General features: G+C 32.6%; 1 protein-coding gene across 2 annotated transcripts in view; it reads left to right on the top strand.

Moving 5' to 3' along the window:
* Positions 1-296: 296 nt before the first annotated feature.
* The window catches only part of LOC145304138 (uncharacterized), a 115,483-nt gene continuing 97,375 nt past the window's right edge, over positions 297-18,404 (top strand). For both annotated transcript variants that reach the window (XM_080145900.1, XM_080145899.1), the window contains exons 1-4: positions 297-612; positions 1,472-1,515; positions 1,894-1,954; positions 6,821-7,034. In XM_080145900.1, the coding sequence (XP_080002026.1) occupies positions 591-612; positions 1,472-1,515; positions 1,894-1,954; positions 6,821-7,034 (341 nt within the window). In that variant the 5' untranslated portion in view covers positions 297-590. The remainder of the gene's footprint in view (positions 613-1,471; positions 1,516-1,893; positions 1,955-6,820; positions 7,035-18,404) is intronic.

The raw sequence follows: 18,404 nt of genomic DNA, 5'->3' as shown, positions 1-18,404 counted from the left end.
TAATTATCAGTAAAAGTTTGCACATTAATATTTTGGAAACTACGAAACCTATACACTTACAACTACTTTATTTTAATTGGAACCTATTAATATCCGCTGGATTAGAACCAGTTCTAAGTCATACTGAAAAATCATGTATAGAATCGTATGACAGACACTTTTTCTCAAAAATCAAAATAAAAATCATAAAATTAAAACTAGCTTTATTAGCCCTGGTAAACAAAACTGCATAATCTTGTAATTTTATTAAATAAGCTGGAAATTAAAAATAGAAATAATTTAATTTATTTATTTTCAGATAAATCTACAACAAAATTTTCATTAATAAAAAATGGCAGCCTGTGAAAACTAGTATAGTGATAAAAAAACCTGATGATGTAAAAAGAATAAAAAATGTAATTAAAACTTAATTACCTTTTTCATAATAAGATACTTAGAATTATATTAAAATAGCTCTATAAGTATCCTATCAATTTAAGTGATTTCATTTATACAATAAAGTTAAAGATATCTAAATTTTAGATACTTAACCAGTGAAAAGAGATATCCAGTGTAAAGATAAATAGGTACCTATATATATAGTGACATCTATGTCCGTAGATGATTTTCTAGGTGTGCAATCAATACCACGTATTTTTTGTCGCTAAAATCGTTGCTTCTGCACATACCACCTTTACTATAAGATTGGATTAGGATTTATTTGTTTGGCTTTTTAGATTTTAAGAAGAATAATTTATTAACAAAGATACAAAACAATCCTTAATCTCTCTTATCTAAAATTTTTTAGTAGCTTACCTAGCTATTCTATGATTTGCTTTGTCAGTTAATCAGTCCGTAACGCTATGAAATGTGACTCTATCGGCTGTTATTGAAGATAAACAGCTGAAATAATCAGTGAAGTTTCCTATGACATAAACGCATAAAGTCCATACATTGTTATATCCAGCGTTCCGGAGCCGGGAGCAGCAATATTTTTGGTGGAGCCGGAGCCGTATTTTTCGTTAAAAACGGCTCTGGCTCCAGATTAGCTAAAAATGATTTTTTAAAGTAATATTATAATTTGGCAACGGTCTATTTCTATATAATAAACTGATAAACTATTGTTAATTAACAAATAGACACACATTCTTCTACTTTTATATTGCTTTAATCAAATAAAAGCAAAATATTTTATATTATTTATTTTATTTTATCAAATTCAATGATGAACAAAAATTTATATATTAATTTTAAGGTAGGAGCCGGAGCCGGATCCGCATCAAAATTTAACGGCTCCGAAACGCTGGTTATATCTGTCTGTCGGTCATGCTTCTAAAGAAATAGATTTATATTCTAATGGTGATGCGAGTTTTTCCATATTATCTCTCTTATAAATGTTTTCATCTTTGTTACTATTGCATGCAGCTTTAGTTCTTAATCGTGCAGTAATTCAAGCTTTCGCGGAATTGATTGATTGCTTGTTTTCATGTAGACATGTATCACCAACAACAAGAACAAATGGTTGCACAAGACCAGGAAAGTTTATACTCAAATATTTTAACACCACCCACCCCCTAAGAATATAGCTTAAAACCACCACAGGACCTTTGAAGAGTGTTAGGTTATACAGTTACCGAGATTTTAAGCTTCAGACGGAAATATAAACGGACAGTCTGATAGGCATCGCTTTTCTTTGTAGTTATTATAGACAAGATTGGTATATGGCATCAATAAATTGTAAGTACCTATGTGTCTTCACTATTTGTACAAAACCTGTTGTAAATTTTGTCAATCAGTTTAGTAGTTATTGTTATCTTAAGCTTCAGACAAAAAAAACCTCTTTCATCCGGTGATTCCAACAATTTAAGCCAATATTTTGACAACCTAAAGATCTTAGTATAACTTTGATTAAAGTTTGCCCAACAGCGCCAGATGGCAGCACAGCAACACATGATGGCACAGCAAATGTCACCAGGTAAGATACCTGGACGAATAAAAGGTAGCAAGATAGATAGATGGATGGGTTGAATGGTAGAATGGATATAGAATACGAGGATTTTGTGGGATTTAATTGCTGGTCAAAACGTTCCTTCATGGTCAGGGGAGCTGAGGTGATTATATGAGCCAGCTTGGAGAAACATTTTACCAAGTATTCTTAATCCATTACTTGTAAATTGGTGATCATATGGTGTCCCATAGTGTAGTGGTTAGCGCACTACGCTGTGGTTGGGAGAAACCGAGTTCAAGTCCCCACATAGACTTTGCACTTGGTTGACAAATGCTGTCGCAATTTGTCAGAATATGATCACGCAACCTTCCCTAAGATGCCCTAGGGTTGTAAGGGGGGAGATTCGTAGGAAGTTAGGATTCTATAAATCAAGCAGCTCTAACCATGCTTTCCCTAATCCATGCTCCTCGTATGAGAGTGCCATTAATTAGGGTGGCTTAATATGGAACACCTGCCAAAACTCTAGGCCAGGGTGATGTAATAATTGAGTAGCTTCCACGAGAATTGCGGGTCAGCTTGTAATGTAACATAGAATACAATCAGCTGTGCGCGAAGCTTACTAATCTATGATTGGCCAAAGGATTCTCACTTCCAGTCTCCGTGTGCATCTGAGTCCTAACTTCAGAGAATCATGGCTACAACAAACAAACAAATCATATGGTAGATTAATTTATATGGTTAGCCATTTCTAATCGGACAAAAAAATCCTTTCTACTTTCTTAATAGGTAGTAAAATTGTCGAAATACCCGTAAAACTATAAAAGTGAGGTATAAAGTATTAAAGATAGATATTTTTTTACCTATTTGAGAAAGGAAAATAAACTTCTTATTATATAACCTTGTCTTTTGGAAGGTTTCAGTCTACTAGACAGCATAGTGCAAAAAGATTACTTAACAAAATAGGATAGTTTTTGTGCATCCAATCAGCTGTTTCCAACAACAAATCAATCCGCATGAAACATTCATTAAGGTATTCAATGGGGGAAAAAACTTTGTAGTAATAATGATCTTTTTATCTGACCCCCAAACATTATTTTAAATTTATTTCGCTTGTTGGCTAAACCTTATTCCGGACATCTAATAGAACCAAATATTATGTAAAAAAAGAAGGGGTAATTTAAAATTTTGTTTATCATCATTTGGGATGTATTGTATTATGTATATCAATTAATCATGTATTGTCTAATTCCTTAAGATCCTGCTTTTTGAGTGACTCCATTTCTATAAGTTAAACTTGTTAAATTGTATCCGAAGAAATATAACTAATTTTCTCCCATCAGTTATAAAAAGCTGTTACTTAAAGTTATTTTTCTCGTTAATGATTTTTCTAAATTTTATTAATCACTATATGTAAAAAAAATATTTTAGTATTATATTGTCTTTGAGTAGCAAAAATTAATTGATTTGTTTTATTTATTTCTATTTTCTACAAAGGTCAAAGCCCTCTGAAATTACCAAGTGTATTTATCATTATATAAATACATTTGCAAAAAATCCGCCAATTTGCAAAATTTTAGTCGTCTAAGAAGAAAAGAAAATACCTATTCGTAGAAAAAATTCTGCTCACTTAACTTTACTATAAATTTGGGTTATGTGAAAATCATATATGATTTGTACTACCTAGGTATATTGTATTTATATTAGGATTTTTTTGTCTCGTCTCTTAAAAAACTGAGCTTTGAGTTGATTTGCTGTTGAACATATCTAATCATCTTAGGAATAACAAAATGAATATGTGAATAATATATTCCAAATAGCTTCAAAATGGATATTTCTTTAAGTGAAAAAAACCGCGAGTATTAATTTAAAAAAGTAGTATAAAAATGAGTTTAAAATCCTATCTGCTATTAATGCACTTTTACAGTCGTCTAACTGCCAAACTAAGGTGAAAAAAAGAAGTTTTTCCCGTTAGAAGCTTTTTTTATAGACAATATGTCTTCACGGTGTCTAGAAATTGATTCATTGTAACACACAGCTGGGGTTTTTTTTCTTTCGAGGATTTTTGGATTGTTGTTCACGCGTTTTCATTCAAATGGTCGAATGTTGGCTAATAATAATATTATCAATTAAAGGTAAGAAATACTATTGAGCATTAATTAAGCGGACTATCTTGTAAGGATTATAGAGTAGCTATGCTTACTGAACTGTTATAGGAATCATCATGCCAAGTTTAAAATTGATGACACAATTATAACATTCCTAAATTAACGATAAGTGCTATCAGTTATGGACGTTCACACGACCTGACCTACCCTAATTGTAGAATTGCTTCGTTTTGATTTAATTGAAAACAACGTTTCCTTAAAATTCCTGATTTTTTGTCTAGCTGTATTCTCACCAAGGCCCTTCATTTATTTTTGCAGACCTTTTTTTGGCAAGCTCCATATTTCAACACATGATATTAAGTTATTTTCATTATATTAAAAAAAGAAATTTTATTTTTAGAGTTTTCCCCTCTAATTTATAGATTAATATTTGGGAATAGTCCCTTTCGTGGCAACGCCCCTTAAGGGGCGATTCGTCGTATTTTTAAAATGGCTTTTTATAGGTTATTTTAGGTTAGGTTAGGTGATTGCCCCACAGGGTTAGGCAATTGACCCCGCAGGTTTAGAGCCCCCCGCAGGTACTAGAAATAGGAGAAAAGCTACTGTGAAAAATACGAAGAATCGCCCTGGCCTTTAAGGTGCGTGGCCACGAAAGGGACAATACCCAAATATTTTATTTTTTGGTCATAGCTCATATCTTTTAAGGAAACGTTGATAAATACCTAGCTTAAAACCTGCTTATTTCCCTAAAATACACAGATTTAAAGGATTTTTTTGCTATGTACTTTTTCCTGATTTATATGTGAAAAAGGAAGCAGAATTTTATAGTAGGTGCGCTACTTTCAGAAATATAAGTTTGTGTGTATGTATTTAACCATATACAAAAATGGAATGAGATAATGATTGGTACAAAAACAGAATGATAAATTGCCTTAACAGAATTTCGTTTTTTAGAATGTTAAAATTGTAAAAAGGGTTTGAAATGTGAATTGACTTTTCTATAATTAGGATATGTTTGTTTGTACGTTGTCCTTTTAAATAACTTTCCTTTTGTTTTTTTTATGTGTAGATTCCTATAATCATAAGGCATATTTTTGTTTAAGCTCGGGAGGGAGGAGACATTTTACTGGAAATTACACTGCTACCCAAAGTTTTATAACCATCTTATTATTAGGCTCAAAAACTTCTATTAGATTTGGTAGGATGGTTACTTCCAAAAGCAGTGTCAAAACTTTTTAACCAATAGTTTTTAGCTACATAAGGGGTAATTTTGTTTAACATAATTTATCGTAAATTAACTTATCCCTTTAGATCCCTGTTTTTTTTAGTTATTGTTTTCTATTTTTGGCTTAGTCAGGGTTAAGTTTTTCTCATAAATAACGATGATATATCTGTCTGTCGAGGTCTTGAAAGTTTGCCAATTTTTTAATTAGGTACCTAGCAAAATATTTTTTAGATATCTTATAAAACATATTTATGTATTATTAGCGAAGCTAGCCTTTAATTCACTTTGTCCGTCAGTCTGTGACAATTATTTACAATTGATTTTCTCGGCTTCTGTATAAGATAGACAACTGAAACTTCTAAGCAACATTACCATATGTATAGAGCATAATTAAGCATAAAACATCCATGATTTTCTCGGCTGCTATTGAAGAAAGACAGCAATAATTTTCAGTAAAGATTCCTTTATGCGAATCAAGTCTATATGTTGTTTTTGTCCGTCTGTCTGTCGGTCATGATTCAAAAGACATAGGTATGTCTTATTTTAAAAGGTTTCGTGATTTTTTTTGTTAGTATTTGCATATTCTGTTTGTTTTCTTCACTACCTATGACAACTGAACGTCTGCTTTATATTTCACCCTGTCATGTCCATTTGATAATTTTCGTCCTTAGCTTTTTGTTGTTTTTGTTGATTAATGGGTTGTTGACAATTTTTGACAGTAAGCTCTTACACAGAAATGTAAACAAACATGTGGATATTGTGACATGGGAATTTTTGTCGTCAATTTAGGTTGCTAACATAGTTCAATACGTTCCTTCTTGGCAGATGTGGGGATGGGGTATCAAAAACATTTTATCAGGGTATAAGATATTCTTTCACAATATCCACGTATTTTATATCCATTTACAGAGCTTATGTTGAGGCAAAAAATGAAGCATCAGGTCTAGGATAAGTCTAAAGACAATTTTCATACTTTAGACGAAAGAAATTTTTTTGTTGATCTTTTTCTATAATAAGGGTCGCGTCCGTCCGTCCGTACGTCCATCCGTTACAGTTAGCTCTTTTCGTTAATTTGAACAGGTTAGAATTGTCCTATCGATTTCAAACTTTGCATGCTGATTCCTATAACAGTTAGGTACGACTTAGAAAGCGCAGCAACTCTATAATCGTTACCAAAAAGTCCGTACGTCCATTCAAAACAAAGCTTTTTTTTACTTTTTTGACAACAAATTTTTGAATGTTTAAATCATCCTATTCATCTGATTATACCTTCCTATTAAAAGTATATATATTTAATAAGCTTATACCGAAACAACGTAATAAATTTGAGAAAAAAAATCACGAAATTACCTACGTAATTTTCAGCTGTTGTTTGGGGGGGGGGGGGGGTCAACACATAGTAGAATTGACGACTTTACATCTGCCCCCCAAATAATATTATAGATATATTTCGCTTGTTGGTTATACCTCATTCCTATATATAAATGAGCAGGTAAGAAAAGTTTAGTGATGAAAGGTTTCGTGATTTTATCTATAATAAATCTATTCTTGATTGTATTTCAGGTATGAACCACTCTCCACGCGGGCCAGAGGACCTTCCCTCCCGACCCCTTGATATGACCAGCGGCGGAGGGCCTGGGGAGGGTGACGGTCACCCCTACTATGGCGGAGGAGGAGGGATGAATGATGAGGGACAAGGAGAGAGATGGGGCAATGGCCCCCCGCCATCGAGGGGTTACGGCGGGGCAGATTTTATCCCCCCCAGAGATTGGAGAAGGTAAGAGTGTTCGTTGGTTAATTGAAGAAATGGGTATAAAATACGTGGTCATTGTGACTGGGGAATTTAGGTTGCTAATTTAGTCCTCATTATTGATCAATGTGTTAATCCATACAGTCAGTTGAGGAGATGGGGCAAAGTCATAATTGGGGGGATTTTTTTTATTAGCAAGAATGGAGAAACAGGGTATCAGGGTATGCGAGAATCTCACACAATATCCACGTATTTTATATCCATGATTGATGAGCTTCTACTCTATATTTTAATAACATGAATTGAATATGCAACACAAATAATTTCTTCCTAATTTTAGTACGTAATATTTACATTTTGAAATAGAAAAAGCTTATCAAAATGGATATAAATATAAAAAAAAAAACATTTTAAATCATTTTTAAAATAGTATTAATTTCAAAAAAGTATTTAAACTTTCTTGATAAACTTTATCAAATATTTATTTAATGAGGTTATATGTTCAGAAAAAGGGATAAGTATAAAAAAAAAACATTTTTAAACTTTTAAAATTGACCTTTAGATATTGTTTTTCTGTCATGACATAGGTAATAACTAGCGACAACACCCCCAAAAACCTTTCGGGGCACTTAAGGTAGATGGTGGAAAAGTCGACCCCCCCCCCTCCGTTTTCAATTTGAGTTTTAAAAAGGAAAAGAATAAAAATATTTTTTTGGAGGGTAATTTTTTATTGGGAGGGCGAAGATACCCTGCTCCGAAATAGTTAAAAACCTTCACTGGACCCATGATAATCTTCAATGTAAAGGAGAACCTTATCGGTTAAGCGGTTAGCGAGATCTTTTATTTCAGACATAAAATCTTACTACTTTTTATATTAGAATAGTAAAATAATACATAAGGGGGGGGGGTTAATGAAAGTTGTTGTTTTGCGCAAAATAAAGCTAAAGGTAGTTTTCCACGGCTTAAATAAAAAAATCTTTGCTTCAATAAATAATAACTATTTTGAATTAGCTTTTCTTTTGAAATAGAGACCTAATTATTTATTTATTTTGTAAATTATTTACATACCAACTCTTGAACTTTATAAATAAAAAAATCAAGAAAGTACTTGTCGCGGGGGAAGGGGACATTGGCCTAAAAATTACACTGGTACCCAAAGTTTTACAACCACGTTTTCTTATTCGTTAGCACAAATACTTATATTGAATGTTGACAAGTTGGTTCCTAGTATAGCTACTAGTATCCAGGGACTGCTTATTCAGCCAATTAATTCCATTTGAAATTGCCGAAAATTATATATTTTGATGGAGTTAAGTTGGAAGTAAAACTTGTTTTTGTGTAACTTAAAGGGAAGTGGGTAAAAATTGGGTAAAAAAAGGAAAGTGGGTCGAATCATAAACCCTTTTCGCTGCTAATATCCAAACTTTTCAACTAGTAATTTTGGTATAAATCATTGTATTATCATTGGTACATCCAATGAACTGTTATTGTCTTATCCCTGTAAAAAAGTATAATATATAAACCCATTCTATAACTATTTAGTCTATGACCTCTGTAGACGAAATAAACATCATTTGCTCTTACTCATTATTTATTTAAACGGGTCTAGTGTTAAAATACGCAGAGAATTTTTTTGAATAGAATTAAATATAAGCTACTTCAAAATTAAAAGTTTATTAAAATTGGATTATTAGGTAATACTTACCCCCCAACAAAATAGTTCTAAACCTTCCCATGACTTCTAAGAAGCTACCCTGTAAGAAGAACCATATTGGTTTAGCGGTTAGCGAGATCTTTCGCAACATACAAAAAAAGCTTACTGCTTTATATACGCCCCTAGAGGCCTCTATTGACAAGTAAAATTGTTTTTGGCAATCTATAATAAAATCAGCTGCTTACCAAAAATATTTTTTTTCTACTACCTAAGTACTAAATTTTAAATTTTTTTGGCGGTTTCTCTTAGTAGGGTCGTGATAACCTCCCCCAAAATAGCTATAAACCGTCCCAGGACCTATAAGAAGCTACTCTGTAAAGAAGAACCATATCGGTTCAGCGGTTAGCGAGATCCTTCGGAACAAACAGACACAAAGACAAACAAACATCCTGTTACTTTATTATAAGGATTGCCTGTATTGGATAAACATACAGTTTACATTTTCTAAATATCTATAATACAAAGTAGAACGATGTCTGTCTGTTTGTGTGTTTGTGTGTGTGTGTGTTTGTGTGTTTGTCTGTTTGTTTGTAGCGAAGGATCTCGCTAACCGCTGAACCGATCGGGTTCTCCTTTACAGGGTAGCTTTTCATAGTTCCCGGGAAGGTTTATAACTATTTTCTTGGGGGGGTGGGACACCCCTAACCCTCCAAAAAATGAAAAATACCCCCCCCCCCAAAAAAAAAAAATTTCTTTTTAAAACTAAAATTAAAATAGTGGGGTCGACTACCCCCCCCCCCAAAAAAAAAAAAATCCCCCCCCCCCAAACAAAATTTTTTATTTTTTTTATTTTAAATCTAAAATACGAAAAATTGGTTTGATCAAACCTCTTGGGGCAAAGCCCCTAGAGGATAGGGGCGAAGCCACTAGTTTATTTATATTTTATTTGTTACTAACCAAGGAGGGAGGGGACATTTGACTGTAAATTACACTAGTCCCCAATAATAACGTTTTCTTATTCGTTGGCCTTACAACGTTGGGGTCATTATTAAATTTTGATTGGTTGGCTCTTAAACGTTTCAAGCACAAATTGTATTATACAATTAAAGAAGAGGTAATTATGTGAATCTTCATTAGGGATGTACATCAATTTATTGTTCATTGTCTTATACCTTTAGATCCATGGCTTAGTACTAACTCGTGTGTAGTATATATACCTACTTGTATAAAAATATTTATATTCAAAGAATTTTGCTCTCAATTTTGAGGATTCTTTTGGTTAATTCTGATAAAATAGATAGCACAATAAAAATGTAACATTTAAAGTATTTGACAAGATTTTTCATATAACTTTTTCTCGTATTAATTCGAATCCGGTGAATAGGAACCGGTTCTCATCCATCGTATTATATCCAGATTTCTACGAATATAAAAATGTACAATCATAAGATTAAAACCAAGTTTTTTAGCCCGTGCCTTCGGCACCTCGGGTCTAAAAAAACTGGTTTTAATATTATAATTGTACATCCTATATCCGCGGAAAGCCGTTTATAATACGATGAAAGAAATAACTATTCTTTCTTAAAACATATTAAGCAACTTGAAGCTGTGCCCCTAGCATCTAGGAGCTCTGCACAAAAGGGGTAAGGGAGAGAAAAATCGCCTAAACAATTTCAATACTAAAACTTAAAATTAAATAGCCCAAAACCATACCAGGAGTCAAGGCCACTTGTAGAAAAAAAGAGTAATCTTCTAAGATAAAATGTATTACTTCTCTGCATATTAGTGTAAACCCTTACTTATTAATGTATTAAAACTGAAAATAAAAAGATTTCGTGATTTTTTATGTTAAAAAAATTATTATTTGAACTATTCATTGGAGGATATTTGATTAGAGGTTAGACACTACACAAATTATTAAAAGAAAGTACATTTTTTTAAATGTAAAAATATTGAGGTTTGATAAAAAAGATTATGCGGTAAAGAAGAATCATTAAATTAAACACTTTATTTAGGTCTAAATGTATTTTTGTTGTTGATAAGTAGCGCAGTAATAACAAGAAACAACATTCTCAATAATAGGTATACTAACAATGAAGTTAAATTTAGGAAGTTTTTGTTATGAAAACGTCAGTATAAAGTTATACATATTATATAGTCCTAAACTTATGTAGGGACATACAACCGTGTTCTACTTGTAGAATTGCAGCGCTTTGGTAGAAATATATCATGCAACCCATAAATTGATATTAAAACGTCAGTATAAATTGATATTAAAACGTCAGTATAAAGTTATATTATATAGTCCTAAACTTATGTAGGGATGTACAACCGTGTCCTACTTGTAGAATCGCAGCGCTCTAGTAGAAATATATCATGCAAACTATAAATTGATATATTTCCTTTCCCCTAAATATGATTTATTGATGGAAATTATTGAAATTAATGTTTATTCAAAACTGGTAAGTCTAGTTTTATTAGCGAAGTTACTGTATAATTCATATCTGTCCATCCACCAATCTGCAGCTACATATTTAAGATAGACTGCTGAAACAGCACAAACTTGGTCCTGCGGTATGTCGGTAATGCTAAACACATGAATATATAGGTTTCGTGATTTTCTACTTTGTAAAATTTTTTTCTCTCTCTCTCTCTCTCTCTCCCCCCGCTCTTTCCACTTTGGTACTTGGATGTTGTTATCCTTTATATAATAGTAAATAGATAAATACAGTTTAATTAGATAAATAACAGTAAACTGTAATACAAACAAAATTGGTACGGTTAATATTTGTATTTGTATAAATGGGATTGTTTTGGATGTTATTCCATGCAGGACGTAAGGACATACAATCCTTATAATAAAGTAACAGGATGTTTGTGTGTCTGTGTGTTTGTATGTTTGTACCGAAGGATCTCGCTAACCGCTGAACCGATCGGGTTCTCCTTAACAGGGTAGCTTCTCATAGGTCCCGGGAAGGTTTATAACTATTTTCTTGGGGGGTGCGACACCCCCAACCCATAAAAAATGAAAAATCCCCCCCCAAAAAAAATTTTTTTTTTACTTTTTCTTTTAAAAATTTAAAATAAGAAATTGACTTATTAAATTCGACTCTCTCCTCCTCAAGTGCCCCTAGAGGCCTCTAGGGGCGTAGCCGCTAGTAATTAATTAAAGAGTAGATTTTATACTGTAATTATAATCGGTATTTGCTATATTTGTTTTTAAAATTAGTAAAAAATAGTAAAACTGTGTTCTTGTTGGCATAACAACTTTGGAACTTTAGTGAATTTTGATTTACAAAAGGGGTAATTTTGTGATCATCATTGGGGATTTACATCAATTGTCTTATTCCTTTAGATATTTGGTTATTCTTCAATAGAAATATTTCATAAAACAATTTACAAAATAATATTATTTGTTGCTATGATGGGAAAACATATGAAAAGTAAGTACAAATTGTACGTAGAATTACAGTCATTTTTATAAATGGCAAACAAGACAATTTTACCGAGTAGATCGATAAGATAAGACAATGGTTGATAAATCGATGTAATCTCCAATGATTACACACAAAATTACCCATTCTGTAGATTAATATTAGTGGTTGAAACGTTTGAACACTCAACTTACTAAAACCAATCAAAATTCACTGAAGTCTCCAAATCTTTGTATAAATCACGGACAATAAATCTTTGATAGCTAAATTTTTATCAAGAAGTACTAACTCTGTATACAGCTGTAAATCAAGGACCCAAGCAAAAGGTAAAAGTGGAGAAAAATGAGGGTTTTTAAAGGTTTGAGGGGGGTTATCTTATGTATTTTTAAAATTTGAGGAAAATGATGGGTTTCAAAGTTTGAGGGGGGGTAAATACCTCACCTCACATAACTTGGACGTTTATTTTGTAAATACATGTTTATAGTTACTGTCATACGTCTGACTTGGTAGCAGAATCAACCTTTGCAAAGTTCTATCTTTAGCTTAATACTCCATATTCTAAAACTGATGGACAGTCAAACATCCTATTGATACAGCTACTTTAAATATTTACTTTATTTTTAAAACACTTTACAGACTAAGTATAAACTTTACAAAATGTAGACACAAATTATGTTTTTATGAAACATAAAATATTTTGCACTAACAAATTTTTATGGCTTTAATTGTTCGACAGTCACAGACGAAAATTTGTTGTCTACAAAAAAAAAATAATCGCTCATTTGTTTTGGTGGAAATGTCACAAAAAAAAGGCAAACTCCTCTATTGTCAAGTAGAGTAACAGTACTGCGATTTTGCGCGCATGGAAGTATTTTTATAAGATACGATGTGAATTAAAGGAAGCCTGCAAGAAATACCACGCTTTAACTGCTGAAAGACTGCCACAAGTAGACCCAATACCCCAAATTTGAAGCCTTGAGCTTCTATAACAAAACAGTTCTAGGCATTTTAAAATGACATTTTATGTACAATACAAATTTTGAAAGAATTTCAGTGCTAATGTTAGAAATTTTGAAATTAAACTACGTGGCCTAGAAACAAAATTATAAGCTTATTTTTGTCATAAATTTGGATTGCCAGTAACTAATTATATTTTTACAATAAAAATATCCATTTTTATAGTCAAAATCTTAAAAAAAAATTAAGTTTAACTTGCGTTGTACCGAGTGTACTGTAGCCAATCAGAAGGCTGAATCAGCTCTACAACCAATCACAGCTGAGCTTGTGTTAGTTTCCCTCTTTGTTTCCGCTATGATTTTCGTTAACAAATGCATTTTAAATCGAATTTTTTTCATAGATCTTGACTATGAAATGTGGTGTTTTTATTGTAAAAATGTAATCAGTTACCGACAATCTAAGTTTCTGACAAAGATAAGGTTATAATTTTGGGTCTAGGTGACGTAATTTAATATTGTTTTTTCTTTTATGAGCATTGGAAATCTTTCAAATATTTCATTGTACATAAAATGCTATATTGAAATGCTTAGAACTTTTTTGTTATTAAAGCTGAAGGCTTTAAATTTGGGGTATTGGTTCTACTTGTGGCAGTCTTTCAGCAGTTAAAGCGTGGTATTTCTTGCAGGCGTCCTTTAAGGACATTGCTCAGGATAATCAGTGCAGATTTTGTTATACTTTTTAAGAAGATTATATCATATATAAAGTTTGCCAAGATATAAAAGAAATAAGTTTGCTGTTTAGTAAGCATACTTTGCAGACCTCAATATGACGTAGATAGTTAACGTTGTTCCTTAATCAAATCAAGACTAATAGCCAGCATTCCTACTAATAATTCTTTAACTAAATATGCCTTAAATCAAACCAATTTCTGCGTCAAATACTTTTGGGGAATAAAGATTTAAACTTTGTAATGTAAAGCAGGGGGGTGGGGAGGCACTTAAAGATCCCATAATTTAAAGTCTTGCTTACTTTAAGAACAAACTACTTTTTTAACAAAATTGTATGCATTATGACTTTTCAAAGCATTTGATGCAAATAAATTAGTGAAATTCTAGAATGTTTTTAAATGACTTTATTAATGGAATCCAGGGATCTTGAAAGACAAGACTATGGACAATAAATTGATATACATTCCCATGAAAACTTACAATTTCTGTTGATTAAAATTATTTATTGAAATGTTTGGAACCAACTAATAAAAATACAATGAAGTACCCAAAGTTTCTAAGCACCGAGTTTGGGCACTAGTGTTATTTACTGTCCAATATCTCCTTTCCTTCCTTAAAGAAATCTCGAAGTTTTGAATTTTCAGCGGGGTTTCAAAATATCTTGATAATAATGAGGCTTGGTGGTAGAATAGTTATTTCTCGCATTGTATTATAAATGGCTTTCCGCGGATATAAAATGTACAATTATAAGATTAAAACCAATTTTTTTAGGCCCGAGATGCCGAAGGCACAGGCTAAAAAAACTGGTTTTAATCATATGACTGTACATTTTTATATTCGTAGAAAACTGGTTATAATACGGTGCTAAACATAGTTTTTTCGTATGGATGAGAACCGGTTCCTATCCACCCGATTCGAATGAATACGAGAAAGGTTTAACTAGACTCATACTTCACTTACAGAAATGTATATGATATAGGGGGGGGGGGATAGGACAATATTGGTAAATAATCCTTCCCCTTCAAAATATCTTGATAATAATGAGGCTTGGTGGTAAAGGTTTAACTAAACTCATACTTCACTTACAGAAATGTTTTTAAGCTTGGGATGGAGCGGACAATAGCGGTATAAAAGCCTCCCCACCCCCCTCAAAATACATCACATACATATACATGTATAAGTAAGTTAGGGTGGGGACAATTGCGGTAAATAAGGCCTCTCGGAAGATTTCTCCCTCCGTGATATTATGATATGAATATGAATTTTTATATTTGAATAAATATTATCTCTATTGTATGAACAACAGCAAAGAAATGCCCTTTTCTCTGCTTTTTTGTTGAGACTAATGTCCTCCAGATTTTTATACTCATTTTTAATAAAATATTCAAATTCTTTCAGTATATTTTTTTTTCAAAGTAACAGCTTCGCGCCTAACATCTAGGGACTTCAAAGAAGCTGATAAATAGCCTAAAACCTTCACATGACCTATGTAAAGTTTCCCAAACTTCAAGCTTCTAACTACTTTATATACGCGGATGAATTAGTTGTGCATATATAATTGTCCACAAAATATATAATTTATATCTTAGGTGTATTAAGGATCTTTTTTGGAGGGGCGACTCTTAGGAATATCTTAACATTCGTTTCAAACTTTTAACAATTAAGTAAATTCTTCGTATGATAACACACAAATGGCGTTTAGGATATGCATTATTGATAGGTATATTTCAAGCTGAAATGATTTATTTCACTTCAACTGACGTCAAAAAGTTAGGTCTACTTTTAATTGATCAATTATTTTTGCACTTTAGCAAATTTTATGCAGAACTCTACGTAACTTAGTAATACTACTTCCAGTATGGCTTCGAAACTAATTACCTAATATCCGCTGGATTCTCTGAACTGAAAAATCATGTATAGCATTGAATTGCAGATAATTTTAAACAAATATTGAAATAATAATGATAATTGTTTGGGTATAAAATTTTCAAAATTGAAAAAAATATTTCTAATAGGAGAACGCCAATTTTAATTTCCGTGGGAAGCTTTCAAAAATATGATGCAATAAATAACTATTAACTATATTTTAGGGATAATTTCTTGTAGGCTATTAGATCATTTGACCACAACAGTTTCACTCTTTTTGCTTTGCTTTTATAGATGTTTTCATCCTTGCTTATGCATTTAAAACTTGTTTTAATACGTTTTGTCTACATTTATGTATGTTTTGCATTATATAAATATCTTCTATGGGTTATATAATATGAAGCAAATCTTTTCTATAATTCATAATATTGTACATAAAAAAGGCATTCATTATCGTTTGCATTTGAAGCTTAGTCTAGCGGCTGCGCCTCTGATATCAATACATATTACATATAGATAAAATATTTAAACAATGGATAATAAATTCATTTTCTTTCTCATTCTCAATTAAAGAATTCTGCCTCTATCCTCTATCTTCCAGTTACTAAACAACTTAATACATTTTGTTCATTAATAAGACAATACCTAACTTTATTTAATTTGATTGTAAAACTTTTAATTTCAAAGTAGTTTGTTCCTACCTAAAGATCTTACTAGCCGCTGAACCTATTATGTTGGTAATTTAAGATAATGATTTTACTGGTCCTGTGGTGGTTGTCAGCTTTTTTACTGGGGGATGAGATACCACACCTCTCCAAACCCGTGAAAAATATTAATCTAGGGTCAAAGCTGCTAATGTGATTTCTTAGCACTAATATTTAAGATAGAAATAAACTTGAAAAGCAAAAAATCAGGATTTTACCTAGCCAATCAGCCTGTACCAGAGTTTCGGATCCAGATCCGTATCCGCAAAGATCCGCATATTTTTGAGTCCAAGGATCCGGATCCGGATCCTTGGACTAAAAAAAATGCGGAAAAAATGGAAAAATCTACCTAAATTTATATAAAATCTCAGACATTCTCTTGATGAGAGCCAATCTTAAAGGTTTAGGTTCAGACTTGAAAATTAAAAGTATTTTTGACTTCGAATTAAAGAATAAATATTTTTTAAAAATTTGGTGATTTTTTTTATTACCAAGGATCCGGAACCGGATCCGGTAGGATTCGGATCCGGATCCGCACTGACCAAATTTTGAGGATCCGGATCCGCATACAACCAATGCGGATCCGAAACTCTGTCAGAACCTTTGTTTAAAAGTTAATCCTAACGCCAGAATCGAAGGGGGCATTGGGCTGTTTTTAACACTAGTCCCCAACGTTTTGTAATAACGTTTATTATTCATCCAACAACTTCGGACACTTTTTTAAAATTTTGATTGGTTGGTTCATTAAGTTGAGTGTTCAAGCATTTCAACTTGTAATCTACAGAAAGGTTTAATTTATGTAACATCATTTTGGTGATGTACATCAAGAGGGGGGGGGAAGTTTTGACACATTTGCGTAAACTGTGAGTATAGACTTTATCTTTGGTCTGAGAGGATAGGTTTAAAAGGAAAATCATTCTAATATAATGAATTTTCCCAAGTTTTAAGATTTTTTGGATGGGCCTCCAGGTTCAGGAGCTACAGTTTTCCAAGTTCAGGAGCTGCAGGCCTCAAGTTGGTCTCTGGACAGGTAAAAATAAAAATATTTTTAAAGAGATATGAATGGGACAACTTATTAAACAAAATATGCATATTTTTTTCAAATATGTAAATAACATTTAAAAATACGCATATTTTGTTATCATAAGATGACGTCTTACTCTTCAAAAAAAAATTATTTTGGTGATTACCTGTCCAGAGACCACCGGGAGGCTTGCAGCTCCTGAACCTGCAAAAAATCTTAAAACTTGGGAAAAGGGGGACGTAACTGAAGCTTTTTTGATGCTGGGGGGGGGGTTTTCTCCGGAACCACTTGATGAACCGTGCAAATTTTTTGGACTTAAGCTTTTAGGGGTATGAACATCTTATGGTTTCAAAGTCAACCCCATACCTCCACCCCCTAGCCCCCCGGGGCTCAAAACCCCCCTAAAAATGAACCTAACCTTAATTTTCTCAGAAACCATTCGACCAATAGAGATGATTTCTTAAACTTAAGCTTTTATGGTTATAAACTAACTCCTAGTTTAGAAGTCACCCCCCTGCCACCAACCCCTAGCCCTCTGGGGCTCCAAAAAACCCTAAAAATGAACCTAACCTTAATTTCCTCACAATCCATTCGACCAATAGGGATGATTTCTTAAACTTAAGCTTTTATGGTTATAAACTAAATTTTGGTTAATAAGTCACCCCCCTGCCGCCAACCCCTAGCCCTCCGGGGCTTAAAAAAACCCTAAAAATGAACCTAACCTTAATTTTCTCAGAAACCATTCGACCAATAGAGATGATTTCTTAAACTTAAGCCTTTATGGTTATAAACTAGCTTTTGGTATAGAAGTCACCCCCCTGCCGCTAACCCCTAGCCCTCCGGGAATCAAAAAAACCCATAAAAATGAACCTAACCTTTATTTTCTCAGGAACCATTTGACCTATAGAGATGATTTCTTAAACTTTAGCTTTTATTGTTATAAACTAACTCCTAGTTTAGAAGTCACCCCCCTGCCACCAACCCCTAGTTCTCTGGGGCTCCAAAAAACCCTAAAAATGTACCTGACCTT

This window comes from Acartia tonsa, chromosome 13 (assembly GCF_053477335.1).
Source record: "Acartia tonsa isolate MP-2025a chromosome 13, ASM5347733v1, whole genome shotgun sequence".
NCBI lineage: Eukaryota > Metazoa > Arthropoda > Copepoda > Calanoida > Acartiidae > Acartia > Acartia tonsa.
Note: the sequence above shows the minus strand (reverse complement) of the source record. Positions and strands in the feature narration are given on the sequence as shown.